This window comes from Malania oleifera, chromosome 6 (genome assembly GCF_029873635.1).
Source record: "Malania oleifera isolate guangnan ecotype guangnan chromosome 6, ASM2987363v1, whole genome shotgun sequence".
Taxonomy (NCBI): domain Eukaryota; kingdom Viridiplantae; phylum Streptophyta; class Magnoliopsida; order Santalales; family Ximeniaceae; genus Malania; species Malania oleifera.
Genome location: NC_080422.1, coordinates 51,922,857 through 51,943,338, shown reverse-complemented (window position 1 = coordinate 51,943,338; position 20,482 = coordinate 51,922,857). Strand labels below are relative to the sequence as shown.

The following is a 20,482-nucleotide window of genomic DNA, read 5'->3' as shown; positions in this document are numbered from 1 at the left end:
CACCTTATTAAGCGTGCGGTAGTCTACACACATCCGCATGCTCCCGTCATGTTTCTTTTGAAACAACATCGGTGCTCCAAATGGTGCTTTGGAAGGGCAAACATATCTCGCTTCCAACAATTCATCAAGTTGTTTCCTCAGTTTTACTAGCTCTGGAGGCGCCATCCGATATGGCCCTTTAGCAGGTGGTTTCACTCCTGACAACAACTCGATCTCATGCTCCACACCTCGTCGTGGAGGCAAGTTATGAGGCAGCTTATCCAGCATCACCTACTTGTACTCATCCAACACTGCTTGGATGGTCGTAGGCACCAGCTCTTGACTTACTTTTTCATCTACCACCACTGTGGCTAGATATGTTTGCGCATTTCTCAATCCCTTCTTGAGTTGCATGGTTGAAAGGAACTTCCCATTGTCTCCTTTTGTCGCAACGGCTTGCACCAGACACGGGTGGTCTCCCATCAGACACAGGAAACCAGTAGAAGGCATCAGCACTACCTTCGTCCCCATCAGGAATTCCATTTCGAAAATGACTGGAAAGTTATTCAATGCAACTGCTGTGAAATTCGCATGACCTTCCCACTGTCCAAGCTTCACAATTACTTGCTTGGTTACTCCCAGAGTAGGCTGGGATTTAGAATTCACTGTTTTCATGCGTCTTGTATCTTTCTCCATGGATAAGTTGAGTCTCCATGCTTCCAGCTACGAAACAAAATTATGAGTAGCCCCAGTATCCACCATAGCGCGGGTACTCTTCCCATTGATCCTAAAGTCCGCAAACATTAGTCCTTTTGCTCGTGTAACTTTCGCACTTTTGCCTGCTTTTCCAATGCATTAACCTACTGCATTGCACCCATCCTCGGGGTATCATCCTCTTCCCCATCACTTTCCACGACCTGCTTTGCACTGGAAGCTTGTCAGGCATTAAGTGTTGCTTTGTGAGGGCACTCAAAAACTCTGTGAGTGCCTCGACACAAGTAACACGAAATTTTACTTTTCCTAGTGGGTGTGTTGAACCCTCGAGATGATGATACTTCCTTTGAAGTTGATGCCTTATAGTCGGCTCCCTCACTTTTGGGTTTGCCCTTCTTAAAAGGCTTTCTACTGTTTCCCCCTCCGCCAAACTCTTTGGACGAAGCGGTGTTATCACTAGCGTAGTCAGTCAAGCATTCCGTGGCAGCTTGTGCGGTAGACAAGTCTTAAGCTCTTTGCCTATGAAGTTCAGTTCTTGCCCACGATTTCAACCCCTTAAGAAAATAGAATAGTGTCGGAAATTTAAAAGAGTTATATATTGATTTGAAAATTACATGTGAATATATACAACAATCCTAGCATTCCTAAAAAGTAAATTAATAAATCAAATCCCATGATTTATGGGACACCCTAACAAAATAGGAAATCCCATGATTTATGGGACACCCTAATAGAATAGGAAACTTAGCTATATAGGCCTAATTCTAAGGATACAATCTATTATTAAAAGAATATCCTAAAACAACTAACTAATTATACACAATTTTCCCACACTCCCCCTCAAGCTGGTGAATAGGTATTCTCCATTCCCAGCTTGGAAACAATAGTTTGGAAAACATAGCTACTCAACCCTTTGGTAAGGACATCAGCAAGTTGACCATTTGTAGACACGTAAGGTGTACAAATCAATCCACTCTCCAACTTTTCTTTAATAAAGTGTCTGTCAACTTCAATGTGCTTCGTTCAGTCATGTTGTACTGGGTTATGAGCTATGCTGATTGCAGATTTGTTGTCACAATAAAGTCTCATAGGGTCATCCCACTTAATCTTCAAATCTTCAAGGATGATCTTTAGCCAAAGTAGTTCACACACACCTTGAGCCATTGCCCGGAATTCAGCCTCTACGCTCGACTGAGCTACCACTCTTTGTTTTTTACTTCTCCACGTCACAAGATTCCCACCGAGAAAGGTGCAATATCCCGAGGTTGATTTTTTATCAACAATTGATCCAGCATAATCAGCATCAGTGTATGCCTCAAGTACCAATCCTCCATTTCTTCTGAACATGATACCTTTCCCTGGTGTTCCCTTGAGATACTGTAGTACTCTATGGGCTGCTTGTAAATGAACTTCCTTCAAGCTATGCATAAATTGACTAATCACACTCACTGCATATGCTATATCTGGTCGTGTGTGAGACAAATAAATGAGTCTTCCTACCAGGCGTTGATACATTTCTCTGTCTACTGCGACATCCTCCTCAGCTTTTCCAAGTTTAAGATTAGAATCCATGGGAGTACTTGCTGGTTTGCATGCTGTCTTTCCAGTTTCCTTGAGAAGATCTGTGACATACTTCTGTTGAGAGAAAAAAATTCCCTGCCTAGAGTGAGCAACCTCAATCCCAAGAAAATACTTCAGTCTCCCTAACGCTTTAATCTCAAACTCTTTAGCCAAATATTGACTCAAGACCTGTTTCTCCTTAGCATCATCTCCTGTCACTATTATGTCATCAACATACACTAGAAGGACTGTAACTCCCACTACAGGAGAGTGTTTAATGAACAATGTGTGATCCCCTTGACTTTGTTTGTATCCCATAGCCAACATAACTCTTGCAAACCTCCCAAACCATGCTCGTGGTGATTGCTTAAGGCCATACAGTGCCTTTTTCAATTTACACATAGTGTGAGCAACCAAATTCTTCCCATATCCCGGTGGAACCTGCATATAAATCTCTTCCTCTAGTTCCCCATGTAAGAAAGCATTCTTGACATCAAATTGTTGCAACTCCCAACCATAATTAGCTGTTAGTGATAATAATACTCTAATCGTGTTCATCTTTGCAACAGGAGCAAAGGTCTCTAAATAATCAATCCCATAGGTTTGAGTATACCCCTTGGCTACCAACAACGCCTTGTATCTCTCAATCGACCCATCTGCCCTATACTTCACCGTATATACCCACTTACAGCCCACCGGTTTCTTTCCTATCGGTAACTTCACCAACTCCCAAGTCTTGTTCTTTTCCAACGCTTCCATCTCCACATTCATAGCTTGTCTCCATTTTCCATTGGACAAAGCCTCAGATAATGTGGTAGGAATGGTGATGGTATTTAGGCTCACAAGAAAGGCTCTATGGGATGGTGAAAAATTCTTAAATGACAAAAAATGTGCAAGAGGGTACAATGGTTGCTTTGTGCATTTTTGAGTTCCTTTCCTAATGGCAATTGGAAGGTCCTGGTCATCATTATCAACATGAGATTCAGTTTCATCTTGCAATGGATGGTTAATAATTGTTACCTCATTCAAACGATCTGAGTTGGACTCTTGGACCTGCATTGGTTCAGGAACAACCATCTTCCTTCTTGTGAACACCTTGCCAAAATGGTATTTCTAGGAGCAGAATCAGTCTTTTCTTTGGGTTCATTTGGTGTTTCAGGCATAGGTTTAGAAGAACTCTTAGGTACATGGTTGGAACAAGATGAACAAGGAGGTACAGGCATAGAGTTCGAGGTTTTAGACATAGGAATTGATGGAAAAGCAAGCAAAAAATCTTCCTTATCTTCCCTAGTTGAATTCTCCCACTGAAGATTAGGATTAGTGAATTAAGACTCTTGTTCATTGAACATAACATCCACTGAGACATAGAATTTCTTTGACTGAGGGTGGTAACACTTATATCCTTTTTGAGTCGAAGAATAGCCCACAAAGACACATTTTATAGCCCTCGGATCTAATTTTCCCCTGTTGTGACTATGAACATAGACAAATGACACACACCTAAAAATCCTAGGAACAAGGTTGTTTGTAGTGGTTAGGTCTGGGTAGAATGTGGAAAGTATGTCCATAGGACTCTTGAAACCCAAGACTCTTAAAGGCATACGATTTATCAGATGAGTGGCTGTCAGAATTGCTTCCCCCCAAAAAACCTTGGACGCATTTTTTTGAAACAACAAAGCTCTGGATTTTTCAAGGAGATGGCCATTTTCCCTCTTTGCTACCCCGTTTTGCTGTGGGGTATTGACACAAGATGACTCATGTACTATTCCTTCTATCTGAAAATATGGGGTAAGAATTTGATTGAAATAGTCCTTGGCATTATCTGACCTAAACCTTTTGATATTGACCCCAAATTGGTTTTTGATCATGGAATGGAAATTTGGGAACACAATACTAACATCAGACTTATGTTTAAGCAGGAAAATCCAGGTAACACGAGTGCAATCATCAATGAAAGAAACATACCATCTTGCCCTAGAAACATTAGAAACAGTAGATGGACCCCAAATATCACTGTGAATAAGATAGAAAGGAATTAAGCTTCTTTTGTAACTAATTGGAAAAGGTACACGCTTGTGTTTAGCAAGTTCACATACCTCACACTGAAAGTTTTCAACATCTAAATCCTTAAACAAGGAAGGAAACATAACTTTAATGACCCTAAACAATGGATGTCCAAGTCGGCAATGATGAAGTAAAATTTTTTCTTTATTGGATAAGACAAACTCTGACATAAAGGAAGAAGATAATTTGTCCTTGGTCATGTGCAATTGACTTGGTGTTTCAAGATAGTAGAGGCTATTCCTTTCCCTAGCACGTCCAATCATCTTCCCCGAATCCTTGTCCTGAAATATACAATTACTACTGTCAAAAATCACATTACAACATAAATCTTGAGTGAGTTTATTTATAGAGACTAGATTTGTGGACAATTTAGGAACATGAAGGACATTTTTCAAAGTTACTGATGGTCTTATTTTCACATCCCCAAAACCAGCTACAATGGTCAAGGATCCATCCGCTGTGGCTATTTTCCTACTGCTTGGGCATGGATTATAGGTTGAAAAAATATTGGATAAATGGGTCATATGATCGGTTGCTCCCGAGTCCATGACCCAGGAATTGGTAAAGGTTTTATCTGAGACATTTAATCCAATAGAAGATGGAAGCTCACCTGAATATGCCAAAGAACAAGTACCTGGAGATCCTTTAGGTTTTCCAAGACTGTTGATAAGTGATCTCAGCAAAAGTATTTGGTTTTTCTTTCAGAAAACTTTGATTTTCCTCACAATGCCATCACATTCGTCTCTGTGGCCCTATGGTGAAAATAACTAATATCCACCCACTATCAATGTTCCCAACTTTCCTCTCTTTCCATCTTGTTACTGTTGCCTTCAATGATACATATTTTTGCTATCTTTTCATCCCCCAGCTCATCAAGATTATATAAATTCTTACAATGAGCAATTTGTAGCTATTATTTTCATCATGGTACTTGAATTGTTCTCCATTTAATCCCCCCTACAAATCACAACCACTTTTCTGATACGACTTTGTTTTCGGGGACACACTATGTTGCACCCAGAGCTTCCGTGCCATGGGGTGTTTGGGAAGGGTATGATGTACATAGGCTTACCTCCACACTTGGAGAGACTGTTTCTATGATTGAACCCTTAACTTTTCTTGTTTGGGATGTAACACAACTTTATATTATGGGTTTTCAAACACCCACAATTAGTGTGAATTGAAATTACCAAGCAATGATTTTTAGGTTCCAAACTAAATTTCAGCAAATCTAAATCAATCAATCCAGCAAATGAAATTACCTAAAAATCAGAGAATGTCACACAGAGAACACAATCACTGTCAATCACAAATGGAGATAGAATTTTACGTGGAAAACTCTTTAGTCTGGAGGGGAAAACGATGGGGGAGAACTCTAGAATGTCGAGAGCAATTTCAAGGTTACTCAAGCTTCATGCAAACTTGAAAATAAAAATATCAAGAAACACAAGATTTTGCCTCCCTTGTGGCGTAACGTAGTCTCACCACAAAAATTCTAGGTTTTGGGAATTTTGATACCATGAGAATGTCCTCTTGAGATTGATAGATTCTTAATTTCCTTTGAATGGGAGGAACACTTCCCAAAAGCTACCTAGTCTTTGCTCCCTTCGCCCATCTCAGACCATTTTGCCATCCTTATTAGAGAAATAAAGTGGGGGCCAACCCCTTTCAGCTTCGAGATATGTGGCTCAGACATGAAGGGTTTGGTGATGAGGCCAAGAATTGGTGGCTTAAGCTGCAGTTTGAGGGAAGGCCGACTTCATGGTTGCCTCAAAGCTGAAAATGCTGAAAGAGAAATTGAAGTGGTGGAGCAGAAATATTTTTGGCAACTTCACTTGAGGAAGAATGTGATTCTAAACGTTGGTAAGGAGCTGGACAAAAAGCAGCTCAAAGAGGGCCTTAATGCGGAGAATAGGTCTATAAGACTTGCTCTCAAAAAAGGATCTTGCTGAACTCATCACTTTAGAGGAAATTGCTTGGAGACAAAAAATCCAGGTCTCTTTGGTTGAAGGAGGGGGACATGAGCACTAGTTTTTTCTGCTGAGCTGCTAATCTGCATCGTTGATTCAATATGTTAACAAGAATTGAAGTGGAGGGAGAGATTCTAGTGATTGAAGGGCAAAATAAAAGGGGCATTTGCAATTTCCATAAAAACTCGTACACCGAGTGAGCGTCCTAGAGACCAACGGTTGATGGCATTATTTTCAGAAACCTCAGCTTTTCCACAACTCAGTGACTCGAGAAGTCTTTGGAGGAAGAGGAAATTGTCCAAGCCGTCAAGAGCTGCAATGGGGATGAAGCTCTTGGTCTTAATGGCCTTCAACTTGGCATTCTTTCAAAGGAACTGAGATATTCTCAAACAGGATATTATTGGAGTTGTCGAAGATTATGATAGAACAGGCAAATTCATCTCTAGCATCAACTCATCATTTTTCTCCTTGGTCCCTAAAAAATCAGGGGCTTGCAATATCAGCATAGTTGGCAGCTTGTATAAACTCTTTTCCATAGTCCTCGCAGCGAGGGTTAGATTTGCAATTTTAGAAATATTGGGAAGCACCAGCATGCCTTCGTAGCAGAAATCATGGATGATGCCCTGATGACGAATGAAGTTATGGATGCCTACATTAAGGGTAGGAAAAGAAGAGTGGTAGGCAAGCTGGACATTGAGAGGGAATTTGACCATATGAAGTTGTGAACTGGAATTTTTTACAACATATTCACATCAGAATGACTCCCTTCCATTTGTGTTGATCATGTAATCACGGTGATGGAAGTGTTGAGCCATATGATATTCAATGCTGACAAGGATGGCCTGCTCAAGGGGCTTTTAGCATTGGAAGGGACATTATTATGATAGTCTCCAATCTCCTTTTTGCAGATGACTATCATTTTTGTGAGGATGAGCTTGACTTAATCTTAGATGCATCCTCCTTGGGTTTGAAGCAGTCTCTGGCTTAGAAGTGAACCTGGGATAAAAGTAAAATCATTCCAATGGGATTTGTGATTGTGGGCCTCTACTAGCTGGTATTTTAGGCTGCAATCTTGGAGCCTTTCCAATTACCTGTCTTAGTCTCCGCTCGGAGCCAAGTTTTAAAAATAAAAATTTGGGACCCCATAGTTGGCAGTTTTGAAAGAAAACTTGCTGGTTGGAAAAAGGAATTCAATCTGTTGGTTTATTTTATGTCTCTTTCCCGCCAAGAGATTAAAAGGTATTCAAAGAAGATTCCTATGGGGTTACATGGGCGAGCAATTTAAATATCATTTTGTTAGATGGGGGGTTTAAACAACCCATTTAAAAGGGGAGGTTTAGGCCTTAGATATCTTCCCATTTTCAATAAGGCCCTTTTGTGGAAGTGGCTTTGGAGATTCATGATGCAGAAGAATCATTTTTGGAGGGAAATGATTGCTAAAAAATATAGCCTCCATCATAATGGTTGGGCCTCAAAAGAATTAAATGAAGTGAAGCCCACGGTATAGGTATTTGGAGAAGATGGGAGGAATTCCCCCCCCCCCCAACATTTATTTTCATGTTGGGAATGGGGAGGATGTGTTCTTTTGGCATGATATCTGGCGTGGCAAGTCCCAGATCTGCAGTAAATACCCTTCCATCTTCAAGCTAGCTAGTAAGATGCCCTCATTAGCCAGCACTGGAGTTCACTACTTGGGGGATATTCTGGAATATTCCCTTGATTAGGAATGCTTTTGATTGAGAGAGTGATAATCTGACTGATTTCTATAGCAGTATTTACAAAATCTAGTGCCAGGTCACTCCAATGAGCCCAAGTGGACCTTGAACAAAGATGGAAACTGCATGATCAGATCATACTATAAACATCTTGTCTTCCCAGCGGAGTGCAGCAGTAATTTCCCTTGGAAACTCATTTTGAAAGCTGCAGCCCCACAAAGGTTGCTTTTTTCATTTGAGAGACAACTCTTGGGAAGATCCTTACCATTGACAATCTATAAAAAAAGGATTACCTCTCATTAATTTATGCTTTTTATGCCTGGAGCAGGCTGAATCAGTGAAGCACATCCTTCTGTACTGCTCTTGGACCAGAAAACTCTGGAACTTGGCCATCTCCATGGTCAAGCAGAAGTGGTTCATTGCAGCTATGGTGGAGGGTGAGTTATGGACTTGGAAAGGGATCCATTCTAACGAGGATGGAAGTCCCTCACCTCCCTTGCTATTTTTTGGGCACCATCCAAAAATAGAAAACACATTTGTTTTACTAAGCATGAAGTTGATCCACCAATTGACCATTTTCTAACATTCTATTGCATCCAGGTCCATATATTTTGTCAAGTTCTTGTATTCTTAACAGTAGAAAGCATAAGATTTGAAGTTTCATTTAACTGCTTCTCTCTCATTTTCTCAGAGATTCAAAGGGGGCAAGGTTTCCTAGCGGTGGACTGGAAATTTATGATGCTAATTATTGGATTTTGTATCCTGTAGGGTCAAATGAAGTTGTTTGGGACTGTTGTTTATCCAAAGAACAGATATCTCACCCTGCAATTCTCTAGAGGTGGGAAGAATGTGATGTGTGAGGATTGCTTTGATAATATGGTTAGTATTTTCTCCCCCTTGATTCATCATGGATTCTAAATTGTTAAACAAATATAGACATAGCTTTATAATACCCTGTGGATTTGCTCTATGCATCAAGAAGGTAGCCAATGCAGGGTCCATAGCTTGTTACTGTGTTTATAAATATGAATTTAATTGGTCATCATATACGAAATAAGTCTAAAAGGTCATATTTCTGATTATGATTGTAGACTGTTCATTAATCAAATAAGTTGGGTGAGGTAGAGAGGAAATATTTTCTAGTATTTGGCTTGCAAAGAAAGTACTTTGGCAGAATTCTTGTAACTTGATTGGAAAATTATACCACAAATTCTAGTATTGACCATTTTCTTACATTCTATTGCATCCAAGTCCATATATTTTGTCAAATTCTTGTAGCCTTAACAGTAGAAAGCATTAGATTTGAAGTTTCATTTAAATGCTTCTCTCATTTAAATGCACTCGCACTTTGATAGAAAAAAAATACTTTTTTTTTTTTATTGAAAAAGAAGATATTAGACTAAAGAAGAAAGAATGTACAGAAAGGAGAATAATAATCCTCCTAAAAAAGAGGGTAGCAAAAAAATAAATATAGATTAGAAAGAAAAGATATTAAAATGGAAATATAAAAATAAAATCCTCCTATGAAATAAGTCTAAAAGCTCATATTTCTGATTATGATTGTATAGACTGTTCATTGATCAAATAAGTTGGGTGAGGTAGAGAGGAAATATTTTCTAGTATTTGGCTTGCAAAGAAAGTAATTTAGCAGAATGCTTGTAACTTGATTGGAAAATTATACCACAAATTCTAGGACAGGTCCTAGGTTTAAGACTAGGAGAAAGCATTGGGGTAATATTGTAGGCTAAGCTGCTAGCATGAGTGACTCAGCTGTCCAAAGGTTGGCTGTTCAACTCTAAGCATAGGCCACTATTGGTTATTCTCTTCTTCTTCTTCTTCTTCTTATATTTTTCTTCTCCTCTAATAAATTTCTTTGATTATCCCAAAAAGAAAACTCTATGCACAGGCAACTATTTGTGGACCGAGTTTGTTGATAGAACCCTCATTGCTTTTGATTTTTTGAGTCAAGTCAGGAATCATGGTGTTATTGTTGACCATGACAATAACATATTGATGTGTCTCACTCTCGGGGTTGCTATACTTGTGAAATTTATATTTATCTGGAAGTGGTCTAATGATTATGCATCTATGGAACTTATGCTGTTGTGGAACTCATGCTTTTTGGTTATTAGAACTTGTAACAAATTTTTTTGTACCATCTTCTAGTGTATTTGGTTGGAGGCTTGGAGCCTAGTGCTAGAATTTTTAAGGACTCTATTGCTTATAGTTCAGGTTGGTGTAGGTTGGCCTTTCTTGCTTCATCTTGGTGCTCTGCAAAATGGATTTTGTAAGGAATTTTTCTGAAAGGTGCATATAGAGATCAGGACTTGCTTGATTAGCTGTATTTTTGGTTCTTTCCTATTTTATTTATTATAATTTATTTTCTTGCAGGATGTTTGTCCCCTTTTTGTTGCTTCTGCCTTTTTTAATTTGATATATCTTGATCTGTCCAGGAAAAAAATTGTGGGAAATGTATCTGGAATGTACATGTACATGATCATTGATGTTATAAAATAATTCAATAGGGCAAATTTAAAACCCTGGTTAAGAAGCAAGTCTTATAGGAAATTTACGTCGCCACTATCTTGATATTTGACCTTTTCTTCTCTCCTTCCATTTCGGGTATTTTTTTCTGTTTAGGGGATGTCTGGGGGAGGGGGGTTGGTTATGGTTACTCTGAGAAGTGGGTGAAAGTAGAGTAATTATACATGCATGTGTACGTGCGTGCGCACACACTCTTTTGATAGAAAAAGAATGCTTTTTTTTTATTTATTGAAAAAGAAGATATTAGACTAAAGAAGAAATAATGTACAGAAAGGAGAATAATAATCCTCCTAAAAAAGAGGGTACCAAAAACATAAATATAGATTAGAAAGAAAAGATATTAGAATAGAAATATAAAAATAAAATCCTCCTAAGGAAAATAGTTATGTTAGAAGAAAGAGAATGTACCACGGAAAGAGCAATGGCTCGTCAAACCAAAGGAGAACCAAATAAATAAAGGACAATCAACTCAAATAAAGCCTTCCAATCCCACTTAACGTCCTCAAAACAAGCCTCCATAAAACAGACTGCACCAGAAGCCCAAAGAGATGCCAAATATTTTATCCCGTCCCAAAGCAATGGTGAAGAGAATTTATTTCCAGAGAAGATATGGACATTCAGTTCCAACCAGATCCCCGACAAAACATTGAAGAATACTCGCACACAAACAGCATCCTTAATCTTGAATCCTTTAAAGAAATACCCAAATACCAAGTAGTTCTTCCACTGCCTTGGGACACACCAAAACTCGCCAAATAAGCCAAATGATCTATGTTATATACCCCACTTAAATAAATAGTACAAAACCTGATAAAAAACAGTCCGAATTGTTACAACAGAAAAAGAAAAAACACATCAGGCACAATGCCTTTGAAGGCCAGTTTCTCTGCAACAGATTGATGATGTTAAATCTCTATTAGGGACAACCAACCAAACTCATTGTTTAATTTTAGATAGGGATTTTGGCCACGAAATGTGGCATTGAAGGGAAAAGACACATTAAACCTGATAAGGTGACAGAAGAAGGATATACAAGAGTAGTCACCTGAAGAATTCAAAATCCACATCCTAGCATTCATCTTATTTGAAATATGGAAACCTTCCAACACAATGAACAAGAAGAAACCTCCTATAGCTCGCTATTATTTAAATCCTATCTAAATGTAAATCTCAAGAGGAAGAATCATCATCTGGAATCAGCTAAGAAGAAATAACAGCATATGGAATGAAGAAAGATGATAAAGAAAGCAAAACTGCAAAAGTAATCACTAATGCTGAATCACTCCCCACAAACATCCTCCCAAAAGTTTAAAGTGTTAGCTTGCGAAATGAACCTCAAAGGACTCTCAAGATGAACATCTATGACCCATATTAGCATCCTAACCATTCATGTGCAAGCCAAATTTACTTCTTTTATGTCTGTGCCATAGGGAGCTCACCTTTAAAGGAAATCACCATAACTATTTTCCTAGAGCAATGCTTCTAGACATCAAATTGCCTCGCCCTTAGACCTACGCACAATTTCCCACTTGACCAAATGATCCTTATTCTCCCTTAAAATCCCTCATAATCCTCACGGTTTTATTTACTATCCCATGAGGAATTCTAAACAAAGACAAATATTACAAAGGTATAGTGTGAAGACAAGCCTAGATGAGAGTGATACAACCACCTAAAGAAAATAAAGCAGCCTTCCGCCAATCCAAATGCTTAGCTACCTTGGCAACTATAGATCCGAGAAAGCCAAAGAGCGAGATTTACCTCCCAAATGGATTCTTAAATAAATCAAAATCCAATCTCAAACACTGCACTGGACTATAGAAGTCAACTCCAACATCCAATCAAAACTAGGGGTGTTTTGTTCATGACATCTCTCAACATTCCTGAGAATGTGATGTCTATCCCATCCCACTCTCACATTTGTCTTTTAGGGCTGGAATCTGATGTGACAGTAATCTCATATTGCTTGGAAGTGAAGCATTCCTATAAAATATGGGAATCCCATTCTCATGTTCTTCCATGAGTAAGTCATATGGGAATTCCATTCATGTGGGAATCTTATTTTTTTGGACTAAATTTCCTCCGCTATATTGGCTGGTTCGACTGAATTGCCCTTATTACATCATATGATTAGATTTGTAATAATAAAAAAAGTACTATTATGTTATAATAATTTTACATAGTAGTGGAAATTTTGAAACCACATTGCCTACCATTATTTTTGTTAATTGGATTGTATGTGTAGAATTTTTTTTAACTTGAGTTTTTTTCAGTTATAGATTTAGTTTGGTGCATATTCTTAATCGGTTTTTGTCCCAAAATTATAATTGTTTTTATTTATTGTTCATAATGTTAATATTTTAGAAAAATGCTTTCTAGGATTGTTATATTTGACCAAACACTAATATGGGCATCTTGTATAACTTCTTTGGAATCTTATAATGTGAGCTAGACAAATATTCCCACGAGACTAGCATCCCATTCGCAGAAGTTGAGGACTAAGTAGGTGAAAAAGGGGGACTGAAAGTTTTCAACTTAAAATTGTTTCATAGGATAGTCAATGAGAGGCAAAACCTTGCTAAGGAGTTAGAGTTAGATTTGGGTGTGTGTTGTGAGCCATAAGAAAATAGGGGATACAAGTTTGGGCTTGTTTAGGAAGTTGTATGCTGAGAGTTGTTAGCACATATTGATGTAGGGTTTCAATTGTAGTCCCATTGATGTACACTTGGGTGTTTGGTTAGAGAAACTTTTTTGCCAAAGAGGAGATGAGGGTTTGGTATTTGAGATGGAGAGGCACAAGACCTTAAACACTGATGATTTTATTGTAGTTTTCTTTCAAGATAAATGGAAGGTGATCCATGTGAACATTATGGGGTTTCATGAGTTTCATTGGAATAGGGTTTTGGGGAATAGTGTAACCTCCACCTCTTATTGCCATTGTTCCTAAGAAGGATTATTTTAGGAAGGTTAGACACTTTCCTTCTATTAGTTTGTGCACTAGTCTCTACGAAATATTGTCTAATATTTTGTCCAAAAGGATTCAAGTGGTTTTAGGGGTGCAGTCACCTTGGAGCAGGTTGCCTTCATTAAGGATACTCAGATTTTAGATGCTGTTTTGGTTGCTATTAAGGTGGTTGAGGATGTTAAGAGGTGGGGAGGAGGGGGAGTTATTTATTTATTTATTTTGGATTGCTAAAGAAATTCATTAGATAGAATAAGAATGTACAATTAGGAGAAGAGATATCTCCTTAACAAAGTGTGGGATACCCAGGGGAAACAAAATAAGAAAGTGTAAAAAACAGCCGAAGGAAATCAGCACAGCCTAAGAAGTCAACAGAGAAAGCCAATCCTGCGGAATATTCGAGAAGCATATCCCCTTGAAATAGACTCCCCAAGGGATCCAAGAGCCAAGATCGGCTATCAGCTTTCGAGGATTCCCAACAATTATTCAACAGGACCAACAGTGAAGATAACTCATTTGTGTCCTTGTCGTTCAAGGATCTCCTAAAATGAAAATTCCAAGAAGGTAAATGACCATCCAGATCAACAAGGAAAGAGGAAATGGAATCATTTTGTTCTAAACTCAATGGAAATAGGCGAGGAAAAGTGGTGGACAAGACAATATTCCCCAACCGAAGGTCTTTCCAAAAACAAATATTACACCCTTACCTAACACAAATTTATTATGGAGAATAAAGAGAGGATAAATTTGAGAAATAGTTTTCCATGGACTTTCCGAAGAGCATCTAGAACCCAAATTGGTATTCCACCCATTCTCATCAAATCCAAACTTGCTTCTAATGACTTGATGCCACAAAGAAGAATCCTCTAAAGGGAATTGCCAAAGCCATTTTGGCAAGAGAGCTTTGTTTCTAGACACCAAATTTCTGAGACCCAAACCGCCCTCCTATTTAGACCTACAAACTACCTCCCAATTCACCAAATGATCCTTAAAACCCCCTACCTCTAACCAAAGAAAATCTCTCATAATCCTTTTGATCTTACTAGAACTCTCGATGGAATTTTTAAAAGAGAAAGAAAATAAAACTAGATGCTAGAAATACATGCTTGGATTCGAGTAATCCTACCTCCCAAAGGGAAAAAAGCTCCCTTCCACCCATCTAGATGTGTGGACACTCTCTCAACTATCGGGTTGTTCCCAATAGCTAACTGACCTAGGATTATCGTCCAAAGAAACCCCTAGATAGGACAGTGGCCACTCCAACTCAACGCACCCTATCTCCAAAGATAACTCTCTAGCACCTTTGCAAGCACATTAATTGTTGTGATACCACTCTTCCCCATATTAATCTTAAGCCCTAAAATCCTTTCAAAAATATGGAGAAGCCCCAAAATATTCAAAAAAGAAGGCCTATGATCCTTCACGAAAAAGATGGTATTGTCAACAAACTGAAGGTGAGTTATTCTTAAACTAGGTTTTGAATAAACCTATGACACAGTGAGCTAGGGTTTTTGGATGAGGTAATGGCTAAGAAGGGTTTTGTATTCATTTGGAGGAAGTGGACTAAGTCACTAAAGGTTGTTTATATATGATGATGTCTGTTAGAGTGAATCGTCAACTTGGGGATTGGTTCAAGCCTTCTTTGGGGTCGAGGCAAGGGGTTCCTTTTTTTCCTTTCTTGTTATCTTAGTTGTTGATGGTTTAAGTACATTGCTTAGTCATGCTCAAAGTGTAGATGTGATATGTGGTCTTAGGGTAGGTAGGGAGGGAATTTTAGTGTCACACCTTCAATTTGTAGATGACGCCATTATTACTCTTGAAGATGGTGCTATACAATTCCAAAAGTTCTTTATTTTTTTAATAAAAAAAATTTCCTAAAAAATTTTAGGATTAAAGATCAGCATGTCTAAGAGTGGGGGCTAGTATTAACATGGGGAGGGGTGAGTTAAAGCGGTTTGCTATTTTAGCGAGTTGTACAAGTGGTGGGGAGATTGGATAGAAGGTTAGAATGGTGGAAGAGGGCTTATTTATCCTTAAAAGTTCACATTACACTCATTAGTGTATTTATTACTAGTTTTCCTATTTATTAATTTTTTTCTTATAATTGTAGTCGCTGTCCTAAAGAGCCTTATAAGATATTTTTTTGAGGTTGAGTACAAGTCATGGTCTTAAATTTTCACGAAATTGGTCGAAACTTTTGTCAAATTTTTCCTTCCATCAAAATTTCAGAGAGTCATTCGAAATTTATTGAAATTTTATTAGAAGTTGTTGAAATTTTAACTATACAATGAAATTTCCTTAGAATTCAAATGTGAAACTTAGGTGCAAAGAGAAATTTCTCTTTAATTTATCTTGTTTTAACAAAGTGAAAGATTATAGGAGCTTTTGAAATTATATGAAAAATTAAAATTACAACAACATTTTTTGTAATTATTTATGTCCAAATTATCTTTATTTATATAATAAATAATATATAAATGATTTATAAATTCATTTATATTAACCGAATCAAAATATTATATTATGAGTATGTTTAATACACATTATAATATGAATATATTTATACACATTATATCACAACTACTGCACTTCATACACAACATAGATATATTTAGTTTGTAATATATTAGTCCTAAAACTTACATTATTATGTCTATCAACCATTTCTAAAGTTTCATAAAAAATTCCATGCTATACTACTAATTTCCATCATTTTTTCAAATCAAAACTGAAATTGACATTGAAATCAAAATTCCTATAGAAATTTCTGTACTTTTGTAGCTTCAAAATTTTAGTAAAAATCAAAATTTAAGACTTTGGTACAAGTGATAGGAAGAGGTATCATTTTGTTAGTTGGGACATGGTTAGGAGACCTAAATTTTAAGGAGGTTTGACTTGAAAATGTGGTATTTAAACCTTTTATTTAGTTGGGAAATGATTGTGGAGGTTCCTCTTAGAAGGGTTTTTTTTTTTTTCAAAAAAAATTTATAACATAGGGTCATTAGAAGTATGGTATGCATTAGAATTGTTGGGATACTAAAGGAAGTTGTTATGCTTCTCATACGAGCCCTTGGAACTTTATTTCTCAGTTGCTCATTTTTTTTTTATCATGTCACTCAGTTTAGAGTTGGTAATGATAATCTCATTTGAATTCGGTAGGATATTTGGGCAGGTGAGGTTAAAGTTGTTAATTCTTTGTCTTTTAAGACATTTTAGACTGTCCCCCCCCCCCCCCCCCCTTCTCTCATAATTCCTTTTATTCTTTAGAGGAAGGCTCTATTTCTTAGGGTTTTCATCTTTTAAAAATTTCAATGAAGAAGAGCTTGATGTGCTTACTTTTTTGTTAAGAGCTTTGGATTCTTTTGTGCCTTAAATGAGGAATGGATTTGGATTGAGGATGCTTTTGGTTCTTTTGTTGAGGAATCTTTTGTCAATCATATGTTGAAATCTTCTAGTTCTTGATTCTTTCCCTTTGGATAATGTTATTTGGAAGGATATGCCCCCGTTTGGAAGCACTTAAGAAAAGTACTTACTGGAAAATGTACTTAAAATAAGTGCTTGCTGAAAAGAATCTTGTTTGGCTTGCACTCTGTTCAGATTTTGATTAAATGAATGACCTAACTTGAAGATAGGTTTCTCCCTCTATTTATAATACAGATCAAATACATTCTAATGACCATAATACCATACTAACTCTCACTAATTTGCATATTAACGCACTTAATCATGAGCATCCCCCAAAGCTTTGGTAAACAAATCAGCAAACTGCATATTGGGCTTCACATAAGTGGTAGTAATGAGCTTCTGCACAAGTTTCTCTTGAACAAAATGATAGTCAACTTCAATGTGTTTTGTTCACTCATAAAAGACCGAGTTGGAGGAAATATGAAGAGCAATATGATTATCACACATCAACTCCATAGACTGAGAATGTGGAAAGCCCTATTCTTCTAACATGTTCTTCAACCAAAAAAGTTCACAAGTATTGTGAGCCATATCTCTGTACTTTGATTCAACACTTAACTTGGCCACCACAGTTTGTTTCTTACTCTTTCAAGAAACAAAATTACCACCAACCAAGATACAGTACTCAATTGTGGATCTTTAGTTGGAAGGCGACTCAACCCAATTTGCATCTGTATATCCTTGAATATAAGTGTGACCCAAATCTTGATATAAAAGACCTCTCCCAGGTGCACCTTTGAGATATCTCAAGATGTAAGTTACCGTGTCATAGTGACTTGTCCTAAGAGAATCCCAAAATTGACTCACAACACTTGTTGCAAAAGATATGTTCGACCGAGTGGTTGTGAGATAATTTAACTTTTCAACAAGTCTCCGGTATCATCCAGTATAGACAAACCATATCCAGCACTAACTTGTTATTATGATCCATGAGTGTATTAACCGGTTTGGATCCCAACAGTCCAGTTTCATCAAATAGATCAATAATATACTTCCTCTATGACAAAACAGTTCCCAAATGAGATCTAGATACTTCTATACCCAAGAAGTATTTCAATTGTCCCAACTCTTTGGTTTGAAACTTAGTCTGTAGAAAAACTTTGAAACTCTAGATACCTTTATCATCATCACTTGTAATAACAATATCATCCCCATACATAATAAGAAAGATCCTACCCGATTAAGTATGACAATAAAACACAGAGTGATCTTTTGGGCACCATGGAAGACAAAACTCAAGTACTATAACATTAAATCAACCAAGCCATGCTCTAGGAGACTATTTTAAACCATATAGTGCCTTCTTGTGCCGACACACTAAGCCTGACTTCCCTTGAGCAACAAACTCAGATGGTTGCTCCATATAGACCTCCTCCTCAAGATCACCATGCGAGAAGACATTCTTCACATCTAACTGATGTAGAGACTAGTGACAAGTGGTAGCCAAGGAGATGAACATACGTACAAACAAAAGTTTGATAACCAGAGAAAATATGTTAGAATAATCCAAACCATACATCTGAGTATACCCCTTAGCAAAAAAACATGCCTTTAGATAAGACACAAAACCATTTGGGTTGACTTTCATAGTGTATACCCAGCAACAACAAACCACAAACTTGTTAGGAGGAAGAGATACCTAGTCCCAAGTACCATTGTCTTGTAAAGCATTCATCTCTTGAACCGTGTCATTCCTCCACTTAGTGTGGACGAAGGCTTTTGAAACAGATTTAGGAAGGGCAGTAGATGATAAAACAGTAGCAAAACAATAATAGGAGGGTGATCAGAAGTCATAGCAAACATAGTTGGAAATGGGATGTTGTGTACATGTGCGTTTTCCTTTTCGGATGGCGATGGGAGGATCAGCATCATGGGAAATATGATCATCAAATGAGGAAACCAAATAGTAGAAGCTAGAGGGGACTCGCCCTTGGAGCTGCTGTCGTAAATACCCTTGCAAATTAGGACGATTAAGATGATGGGAAGGACTCGAACTACGTGGAGACGCAAGTGTTTGATTGGGGAAGGATAGCAAATTAGAATCTAGATTAGGCAAAGGAAGAGACTCATTGAGATTAGAATCACTCAGGGACTGAGTGCAATAAGGTGAAGACTCAACGAAGATAACATTTGCAGAAACAAAGAAGCAATGCAGTGTAGGACTATAACAACGATATCCTTTTTGAGCATTTTTGTAGCCTAGAAAGACACATTTTATAGCACGAGGATCCAACTTATCCACCCCAACAGTTAGTTGATGAACAAAGGACACACACCCGAATATATGAGGAGGTAGAGAGAGTAGAGGTGAATTAGGAAAGAGAATGGAGTAGGGAATTTTTGCACTAAGAACAGAGGATGGCATCTTTTTGATAATACATTAAGTAGTAAGTACAACATCACTCTGAAACACTTTAGGTACATGCATTTGATCAAGTAAGCTGCGAGTGCTTTCAAGGATATGTCTATTTTTCCTCTTTGCAACCCCATTTTGTTGAGGAGTGTGGGCACAGGATGATTGATGAACAATACCAAACTGAGTCATATAAGTAGTGAATTGTATACTGAAATGCTCTTTAACATTATCACTCCGAAGTATTCCAATGGACAAACTAAGTTGAGTCTTTATTTCAGAACTAAAGGTACAAAATATATGAAATAATTTAGGACAATCTTTTATTCAATATAGCCAAGTTATCCTTGAATAATCATCCACAAAGGTTACAAAGTATTGGTAACCCAACTTGCACACAACTTTACTAGGACCTCAAACATCATAATGGACTAACATGAAGGGCTTGCAACTTGTTTATTTACTCTGGAAGCAAAAGGGACATGATGATGCTTTCCTAACTGACAACTCACAATCAAGATTAGACTTAGAACTCAAATTAGGAACTAGACGTTTCCACTTTTCCAATGAAGGATGACCAAGACGACAATGAATTTGGAGAGGTGTTGCAGTAGTAGTGTAGGTGGTAGAAGGAGATAGTGACTCAAAGTGATAAAGTCCACCAACTTCACGCCCTCCACCAATCGTCTCCCTTATCTTCAAATCCTGAATAATTACAAAATTAAGGAAGAATGAACTGAACATTTCATGGATTTAGTAATCTTGCTAACATACATAAAATTGAAGGAAACTTGGGAATATACAAATTCGAAGGAAGAGAAATAAAAGAAGTGGGATTTGCAGTTCCAATTCCCTTGACAGCAGCGGTGAATCCATTAGCAAGAGTAATTCAAGGTAAATTTGGAGGATACTAAACAATAGAGAGGAAATTAGGTTCATCTGTGATATGATCAGTGGTTAGCGAAGTCTATAACCCAAGGACTATGATGATAGGCATGCAGTGGGATTACCTGTTTTGGCAAGAGATGCGATGGGAAGAGAAGCTTGTTGTGATGCTTGATATTGCTGGAACTTGGAATACTCTTCGTATGACATAGATGCAGTACGTTGCGCCCCACTTGGCCCCAAGGTGTCGAGTTGGTGGTGGCTGCCTTGG

General features: G+C 37.7%; 1 protein-coding gene across 6 annotated transcripts in view; it reads left to right on the top strand.

Annotated features, from left to right (window-relative positions):
• LOC131158413 (DNA-binding protein RHL1) overlaps positions 1-20,482 on the top strand; it is a 64,648-nt gene that overhangs the window by 9,956 nt on the left and 34,210 nt on the right. For all 6 annotated transcript variants that reach the window (XR_009137480.1, XM_058113266.1, XM_058113263.1 and 3 more), the window contains exon 2: positions 8,771-8,881. Coding sequence is in view for 5 of the 6 variants with exons in the window: in XM_058113266.1 (XP_057969249.1) it covers positions 8,771-8,881 (111 nt within the window). In the remaining variant the exon portion in view is untranslated. The remainder of the gene's footprint in view (positions 1-8,770; positions 8,882-20,482) is intronic.